This window comes from Trichechus manatus, unplaced genomic scaffold (assembly GCF_000243295.1).
Source record: "Trichechus manatus latirostris isolate Lorelei unplaced genomic scaffold, TriManLat1.0 scaffold00068, whole genome shotgun sequence".
NCBI classification, from domain to species: Eukaryota; Metazoa; Chordata; class Mammalia; order Sirenia; family Trichechidae; genus Trichechus; species Trichechus manatus.
In genome coordinates, this window is record NW_004444004.1 from 1,311,889 (window position 1) to 1,321,288 (window position 9,400).

At 48.3% G+C, this 9,400-nt stretch overlaps 1 protein-coding gene across 3 annotated transcripts in view; it reads right to left on the bottom strand.

The window, feature by feature from the left end:
• TSC22D3 (TSC22 domain family member 3) overlaps positions 1 to 9,333 on the bottom strand; it is a 64,243-nt gene extending 54,910 nt beyond the window's left edge. Inside the window, exons 1-2 of one of the 3 annotated variants that reach the window (XM_012556525.2) lie at positions 9,149 to 9,333; positions 8,489 to 8,914 (exon numbers count right to left, since the gene is read on the bottom strand). In XM_012556525.2, coding sequence (XP_012411979.1) covers positions 8,489 to 8,808 — 320 coding nt within the window. In that variant the 5' untranslated portion in view covers positions 8,809 to 8,914; positions 9,149 to 9,333. Of the gene's footprint in view, positions 1 to 194; positions 403 to 8,488 lie in introns of those variants that run through there. The other 2 variants (XM_023734446.1, XM_023734447.1) reach the window with 2 other exon arrangements.
• Positions 9,334 to 9,400: the final 67 nt, after the last annotated feature.

The following is a 9,400-nucleotide window of genomic DNA, read 5'->3' on the forward strand; positions in this document are numbered from 1 at the left end:
CCTGTTCTAGAACCCCTCCAAGTACACTGGGCCATCTCTTTAGCAGCTGTACTATCAGGTGATAGTAGGAGCCCCCCACCCCCCAAAAAAAGATGTCTCAAGCCAAATTAAGTCCACTCCAGGTCACCTGCCTGCTTACATTTGCTGCTGAGTACGGAGGCTGGCGGGAATCTCCTCTGCAGCCTGGTACTTACCTCTGAGCAGACTGCTTGCTGGATACTAGGAAGAGTAGGCTCTTCCTTTAGAAGAATGATGAGTTTGACTTCGACCCCCAGCAGGCTTCCAAATGCCAAGCCCCGGGGAAGCCAGCCATGGAGCAAGCAGAAGCTTGATGCCTCAGTAACCTGGCTCTGTTACATAAGAGGCTATATGAGATATGAGTCAGGGCCCTCAGGCTAGCCTAGTCCCAGCCTAGTCTGGGAGTGAGGCTAAACGGGAGCGCTGAAGAAGGGGGGCTCGGGGGGACGCCAGGAAGGATCCCCTGAAACCACACCCCTTCCTCTCACTTCTCACCCCCTCTTCCTCAGAGATAGCTGTAACCAATCACTGGCCTAGATAGCACAGAGTGGGAATCCTAGCCAGACCCCTAAGCTATGAGCAGCTGCTCTCCATCTCCCCTGAATAAAAGACAAGAGGAAGTGGGTTGAATACTCAAGACTATTTTGTGAGTAAATTCTTCCTTCGAGGAAGGATGGAGAAGGTCCCTGTGGTGTTTCTTCACTGGCAAGGGCCTGATTTCAGGATGGGCCTATTTGAGGAAAATGGCTCCCATGAGAGGAGGGCCGATAGTGTGCCTGGGTCATCACTGACCAAGCATGCTTCCAGCTCTTGTTTTTCCTCGCATTAGTGTCCCTACAACGGGAAGCTTCCTATTCAGTCTCCCTCACTGGCTGGGATTTTACACTGTTTCAAAAAGGGCAATAGCTACTTTAGGGTAGAGATTTCCAGCTATAAGGTATAAGTGAATTTCCCTTGCCTGCTGATAAGGTTCTCCCCTGCCTGGATTAGCATTTGGAAAAGCATGGAAGTTACTTTCAACTCTCACAGACCCCATCTTGTGTCCACTCCACCTCTTTAACTAAGCTGAACTTCAGCCTGGTAGACGGTGGCCTCCATAAGCCATTTTCCCTGCCCTGACTCCTCATCAAACCTAGGTTGCTTTGCAGCTGGTATCTAGCCTTCTGGCTTTTGCGGGCCTCCCGTTAGCCCATGGGGTTCTATGAAGGGCCTTGTCTGCCAAAGCTGTGAGACTGTGGTGAAGTCCTAATCCTTATCCCATTATTGTGGGCATTGGGACAGCACACTATGTCCCGGACCATTATTAGTCCCTTCATCTAAAAGGGAAATTTTATCTTGATGACCCTTGTGGTTATGGAATGCTTTCCCTTGAGTGTACTAGGCACACAAAGTGCCCCACTGAATGGGCTCAAGCCTCAGTCCCACTCAGCACTTTGGCTTCATGGGGGCTAGAGAGGCTATTGCATGGCACCAACCAATTTGTTACGTGAACCTAGCCAGTCATGGCAGATTATGGTTTTGTAGTTATCTTGAAGGATGCCTTACATAAGAGGAGAAAGTTCAGGTAGGAGCAGAATCGCAATTAACAAACAGAGCAACACTCACCATCCGGTGCAGACATAGCAGACATTTATTCCTTTCAACCAACTCACATGCTGGGGGCAAGTGTTCTGCTGAGCTCAGTCACTCAAGGGGACCCAGAGACCCTGGCAGCCTTGGCCAGACCCAGCCATCTCCACTTACCCAGACTCCCTGGCCTTCAGGACCTGTTCTGGAAAGGAGCCAACATTCTACCTGGAATTGAAAGCTTGTTGGTTTATCTAGAAGGGCAAATATAAGCAGGAGTGTTAACCTTCTCTTCAGGCAGCGAGGGAAAACAAGGTCATCCAGGAAAGCGTTATTTTCTGAGATGTGCGCACAACTGAGGAGTAGGTGCAATTTGTGCTGTTCTTTCCATCTTCCCTCATGCTGCCCACCTAGGGTAGACCTTTCATCGACTCTGGCCTTATCTTTTTACATCTCCCCTCCACACTTGGCTTTCCTATGTCCCAGTCCCATAGAACTCTACTCCCAGTGAACTGTCACCCCAGACGAAGGCCTGACAAACAAATCCATGTAAAGCAGTCAATGGAGAGTAATGGCGTCATGTGTCATTCTTTTAAAAGGTACAGTAGATCCTGGCCATTCATAAGGGATACATACTAAACTTTTGACAATCCGCACATTCATTAACATCCTGAAAATATATCTTTCCTCCCACAAAACATCATTTTTTGGCTAGCACCATCACTTTGCTAAATGTCTTAGCTTTCTTTTCATTGTAATCACTAGCACCAGCTGACTCAAGGAGGGGGCATTTTCTCCAAAGAAACAGACATTTGGTCATTTCGTGAGAGTTACTACATATGTGTGGACTGACTGACTATGAGTAGAAGACCACAAGTTGTGTTGAAAAGTAGGTACTGGGTAGGGCACTAGGTTCGTTCACCAGAGAAAGTATGGGCCCCACATACTAGCTTCTTATCACATGCAATTCATACTTGTGCTTCAGCAAAAAGACCATTTCTTACATGTTGCGGTTTTCATGAGGCGTCCAAACCATGAATGTTAAGTTTGCAAATGCGTTTGGTTTTTAACAGGGAATGTGCCTTAATCCAAGAGTGACAATTCTCTGTCAGACCACTAAACACTGAGGACATAGTTATTTTAAATTACCTTGGGCAAGGGAAGGACTTTCGAAGCTCGATAGCAAGGCAAAACTCACAAAGGCAAAGAATGGCAGGCTTAACCACATAGAAACCCAAAACCTCTCTACGGCAAAGAACTCCATCCTCAAAATCAAATGGCAAATTAGTTGACAAAGGGTTGCAATCTCTAATTCAGGGTTTCTCACGATGTGGTCTGCATACCCCTGGTCCTATGTGCCAGGATTTTTAGATGGTACACGGACAGAGAACTGAATCTTAAACAGTATGAATTCAGGCACTGCTAGAGTAGGCAGGTGGGAGAGAATATTTGCCTCTCAAATCACACCAGGTAAACGGCTAGCTCCTCAGAAGCCGGGCCCAGGAATATACATTTATGAAACCACTCTCAATTAGTCCTAAGACTCACTTTACAAAAAACAAACAAACAAACAAACAAAAAAAAAACACAAAACCCCGAACCTCTTGCTGTTGAGTCGATTCTAACTCATAGTGACCCCACGGGACAGAGTAGAACTTCCCGATAGGGTTTCCAAGGCTGTAAATCTTTACGGAAGCAGGCTGCCATATCTTTCTTGCACGAGTAGCTGGTGGGTTCAAACCACCGACCTTTCAGTTAGCAGCCAAACACTTAACCACTGCACCACCAGGGCTCCTTAAGGCTCACTTAACCAAAAAAAAAAACCCAAAAAAACCCATTGCTGTTGAGTTGATTCCGGCCCATAATGACCCTAGAGGACAGACTAGAACTGTCCCATAGGGTTTCCAAAGTGGCTGGTGAACGCAAACAGCCGACCTTTTGGTTAGCAACCATATCACTTAACCACTGCGCCACCGGGGCTCCAAGGCTCACTTAGAGAAGTACAAATAATTTTTTAAGCAAATTTTTCGTGGAAACCTGATCTCTGAATCTATCTCCTTCCTTTTGCTACTATACATCAGCTCAATTGTTGTTTTTGTTCAGTACCGTCAAGTCTATTTGGACTCATAGTGACCCCACGTGACAGAGTAGAACTGCCCCATACGGTTTTCTAGGCTGTAATCTTTACCGGAGCGTATGGCCCAGAGCCGCTGGGCGGGTTCGAACAGCCCAACCTTTAGATTAGCAACTGATAGAGGATGTTCAATGATATTAAATGAATTAGCACACATAAAATAAATAGCAATGTTTGCTATTGTTGTTGTTATTGTTATTGCTATTATTCTCTGAGCATCTATGTGTGGGAACCAATTGTTGCCAGGACAGAGGCTCAAAGGTAGAATCCTAGGGCTTTTTAGAGCTGGAAGGGAATTCAGATTCAGAGTATCTCAGATCACACTGGGCAGGTATGCTCTGGGCCCAAAGGCAGAATACAGCTGATTAAGAAGTTTGGGATAAAACCTTAGAAATAAATTTGAGGTAACAATAGTAACAGTAATCACAACAGAATATTGCAAAAGCTCCCACTCTAGTCTGCCACATCTCACAGATCACAGAGGTAAAGTCCCTCAAATTTCAACTTAAGAAGTTTTTTTTTTTTTAATATGCTATATTTAAATTGGAAATTCAGTTATTTTCCCGAAATTTTCTGTCTCCCTGCTAAGTTTTCCAGTATTAGATGCAGATCCAAACAACTAGGTGGTGGACCCTAATAATAGGGTGACAACCATCCCAGTTTTCCTGGGACTGTCCAATTTTGAGCACTGAAAGTTTCGTGTCCTGGGACCAGGACAGTTGGTCACCTTATCTACTAAGGACATTTGGAGCATTTGGATAGGATCGGGGCTCACATTTATCTCTGCTTAGCAATTCTTTCTTCATAGACAATTCTTTAGTGTCTGACTGAACTCAGTTGGAGTCTTGGCTCTGCTCCTCATTGTGAGGCATTGGTCAAGTTTCTTAATTTCTCCAAGCCTCAATTTCCTTTTTCATAAGATGAAGAAGAGTGATAAATCAAGATGGGTGATAATAGTGCTCATCTCATAGGGTTGGTGTAAATATTGAATGACATTATACAGACAATCTCATTTAATGCTTTAGTACATTGTAAACAAGGAGCCCCAGCAGGGCAATGGTTAAGCACTGGGCAGCTAACTGAAAGGTTGGCAGTTTGAACCCACCCAACGGCTCTGCAGGAGAAAAGAAAGACCTGGCAATCTGCTCCCATAAAGATTACAGCCTAGGAAACCCTACGGGTCACTTCTACTCTGTCCTATAGGGTCACCATGAGTCAGAATTGATTTGATGGCACACATCAACAACAGTGTAAACACTCAATAAATGTTAGCTATGAATCAATTTTAGTTATTAGTTATGTAACGTAAGATGGAAGGGATGGTGTTTAAAACACGCGACTTCCCCCTAATAGTTTAAAGGCACTATTTCCATACCAACAAGCTGCCAGGCCCATTACTGCTGTTGTTGTTGCTGGGTGGCGTCAAGTCAATTTTCAACTCATAGTGACCCCGTGTGACAGAGTAGAACTGTCCCATAGGGTTTTCTAGGCTATAATCTTTACGGGAGCAAATCGCCAGCTTTCTCCCGCAGAGCGGCTGGGTAGGTTTAAACAGCCAACCAACCTTTCGATTAGCAGCCTAGTGCTTAACCATTGTGCCACCAGGGCTCCTTCATTACAGACGATGATTTATATGTATATAGACAAGAGTGTCCATCAGTACTTCTACCAGGCTTTTAGAGTTCCTGCGTGTGGATGAAACCGAGAAAACCACATTTGAACCTTAATAAGGGTTTTGCAGGACTAGGTTAAAGTTGTAAAATCTTTACATGGGACCACACTAACAATGAAGCAGTCAACCGACTAAAAAAACTTTACTGAGTATCAACTGTATAACTGAAAGCTGAGGGAAAATCAAGCAAATATAAAACACAGCCCTACCCTCCAATTGCGGGAGCCCCAGCGGTGCGGTGGTTAAAGAACTTGGCTGCTAACTGAAAGGTTGGCGGTTTGAACCCACTAGCCGCTCTGAGGGAGAAAAATGTGTCAATCTGCTTCCATAAAGATTTATAGCCTTGGAAACCCTGTGGAGCAGTTTTACTCTGCCTATAGGGTCACTATGAGTCGGAATCAACTCGAGTTTGGTTTTTTGTTTCTTACCCTCAAATTGCTTACAGTCTTGTGCTCCAAAGAAACCAAGAGTTAAGCTGGGAGGCAGAGACAGGTCAAACAGACAAACCAGATATAAATCAGGAATGAATGTGCCCCGCCCTTCTTCCCAGGGGGATGGGCTGCAGGAGTTGCGAGGGGGTGGTGGGGCGGCGACAGGGACAGTAGCTTCTCCAGGATAACAGGTGGCCTTGAAAGTAGGCAAATCAAAGGGGAAAGACACCCAAACAGAAAATGGAGACATCCAATCATTAAATGCAATAGAAGTAAAAACGATAGCTGAAATGCAAAGATGGAAACCCAGGGAATAAATGAAGTAGGAAAGAGAGCAGATTTTTCACTTACTTAGGTGAAGGCTGCCCAGCCCAGGCATCCGAGAGGCCTCGTAATAACCACCAACAACGATCTCCTGGTTTGCTAATAAGCATGTCATTCTGGGCAAAACCTAAACCAGATTCAGGCTCCTCAGTCTATAGGGTCCCAGTTGTCAAGGAAAATGAGGGAATGTTTTGTCCCATTAGAACTATAAGGCTGTTACCACAGGACCCTGTCACCCTCCTGCCTCAAGGAAGACTAGGGGCTTGCTAGTTTGCTCCACAGCTATTTAGGATACTGAGATGCCCTGATCCCAGGAGGCAGGGTGCTCAGACACGATCCCCCCAACAATTCTTCCTCCTCCCTCAACTGATACGCTCGGCGCCCCCCATCTCCCACCCCATAGCATTTCCAGGCTTTGCCAAGGACCAAGAGTCAATAAACAGGTGTCCATGAAGTTTATGACAAAGGAGGTATTTCTATTCAAGGAGCCCAGACAATCAGAAAACCTCCCAAGGCAAGGGACACATGAACACTTTGATCTCAGGCTCTGAGACTCTCAGCCTCATATCCCACTCACCCAGGTCCGACCCTCCTAGACTCAGAACCTAGGGAAGCACCCCTCTCACTCTTCACCAAACTCTTCTGGATAGAGTTAAAGGAGAGTCATTTACAGGGCAGTTTCTTTCTCGGTTTAAAGAATGCAAATGCTACACTCACTCTTTCCAGGTTTTTCCGCCACCCCTCCCCTCCACCCCCACCCGCTGTCACTGTCCAACAGAGTTGAGCAGGATTGTTAGGAGCCTGTTAAGGATTTCGCTCTGCAGGGTTTCAGCATCTGTGGTCTGAATACACTTGTTAGTAATCTTTCACCAGAAATGAAGATGCCCTCCCAACCTGTTCCATCCGCAGCCTGGTTTATTTTACACAAGGAGATAATCTGATGCCTAAAGTGAAAACATAGGTAGGAAAGGGCTTTGATGTATTGAAAGTGCCTGAGAAATACAACTGGTTATAGTATTGCTAACCAAGTTGGCAGTCCTGCATGTCCAGGCACCTAGAACCCACTGGGGCTAGGAGCAGGAGGGGAAGCGATGGTGGATTTGCTTTGGGGCAAAGGGAGGCAAACCTGGTCTTAGCGCTAAGTGAGGGTAGCTCCTGTCTTTCTCGATTGCTTTTAAACTTTCCTGTTTGTGCCTCACTGAAAAGCCGTCCAAATGTTTTATGGGTGCCCCAAATTTGTTATCATTATGAGAACCAATTCCTCGGCTGGTACCTTGACTGGGCACACTACTTGCCCAGGTCCTAGAATCTCAGAGCTAGAAGGAACCTTTGAGAGACATCGGGGAGTCTCTTTCTCTTACATAACCTATGTCACCTATGTCGGCGCGGAAGAATAAAATCTACCCCTCCATACACATACACTGGTGCCCTGTCCCGACGGCTCTAAGAACACCAAAAGTCTGGGTTTCTTGACGTCGCCTCACTTGCCTCTAAATTGCCTCAGTTGTTCCCCAAGGCTGGCTCTTACCAGAACCCCCCCCCAGGCTGAGGGACAGTGCCCACCCTGGGTCTTCCCATTGTGTTTCCCCTCCCCTCTCTCTTCCTTGCCTCCCCAGCAGGATTTCTAGAAAGTCTGACCCACATTCCAACATACACACACCCATGATGACAAGGATTCATCCAGCGCCCCCCGCCAAACACAGTTCTTGAGGTACTCAAAAAGATGTCCTAGGATGCTCTCTGGGGCTGTTTGTAGCCATTATTTGAAATTCAAGGCTATGATCCATGGAGGGGGTGAGGTCTCCCCATTCAGAGTCTCAAAAAAATTCTCACAAGTCTCTGATTTTTCTTATTCTCCGCCCTCCCCAACACCACTACTGGCTTAATTTATCTAGAAATTTTGCTTGCCCTCATTGTCAGTCAGGGCCACCCAGTAATTTAAAAGCCCTTGCAGTTTCAATCCGAGTTGGCACATTTCTATTAGGGCTTTTGAGAAGTAAGAACATCCCATGGCAGAATCTCCAAAGTGTCTGCAGAAACGTTATGCCTTTGAGGAAGGATACCGTCAGCTACCCTAAAACCACCCAGGGGTCTGCCCACCTTCTGGGCCCCGGCATCCTCGTCCACAGGAAAGCCTTTGCAGGCACCCTTCAGAGTAGGGCTTGCACCTGCCAGGCCTCCTCTCAGCTCCATAGAATTCAGCCATGGCAGCCGGGAAGCCCGATCTCCCCAGTGCCCTTCGCCAACTTTCTGGTTGCCCCTTTTGTCAGAGGAGAGGGTCCAGCAGAGGCTGGCGCGAGCGGAGACCGCATGCCCCCCACCCCCGTGTGCCCAGCCACCCACCTGTGGAAGAAGAGCAGGATGGAGAGCATGGTCTGGTCGATGTTGCGGTTGCAGATGCCCTCGTTGATCAGGTAGCAGGGGTCCCGCAGCACCGGCTCTAAGGAATCCTGCCGCATTATGCTGTTGAGCTTGTCGGTGTTGAGGTTCTCGAAGATTAGCTTCTCCTGCAGCTGCCGAAAGTTGTTCACGGTGGGACTACCCGGATTGTTGTTCTCCCCGCTGCTGTCTCCCTGGAGTTCGCTCCTGTGGGCTAGGTCCAGGCAGCAGCTACAGCAGTCAAGACCGACAGGTGAGCGGCAGTCGGTCTTGGGCTGGGCCATCTCCTCGGGCTCGAGGATTGCCTGGCCCGTGAGATCAGGGGCGGCTGGCAGGCGCGCGCCCTCCAGGCTGGCCTGAGGGGACTCCAGGTTGCCTGGAAAAGACAAGCTGTGAGGAGAAGAGGTGGCAATTAGCGCCTAAGCCGGCCACCCCTCTGCTGGGCCCCCTTCTTTGCTGGGCTGCCCGGGGTGCGAATAGAAACAGCTGGACAAACAGCTCGGAGCGGATCCTTCGGGCTAACTTCTTCCTCCTCCTCTGAGGCTGAGGCCGCCCCCCTGAGGTGCCACACGCAGCCCCAGCGAGTCCCAAGTTTCCCAAGTGTGAGCGGGGCTCAGGGCCGACCTGTGGCGGCAGGAAGGGCGGGCAGCAGGGCGTCCTGGCTCCCTCCCTCCTGTGCTCCCTCCTTAGGCGGATCGCCGGCTCTCTCGCTCTCGGGCTTCCCTGGGCTGTGCCGGCTGAGCGGTGGCAGGAGCTGAGCGCGAGTGAGCTAGGAAGCGAGCTGCACGCCCTGGAGTCAGCGCGGGACTGTGACAGCATGTAAATTACTCCCGCGGGGCCGGCGGAGAGCGAGCCTCCGCGGCTTCCCCGGCGGCC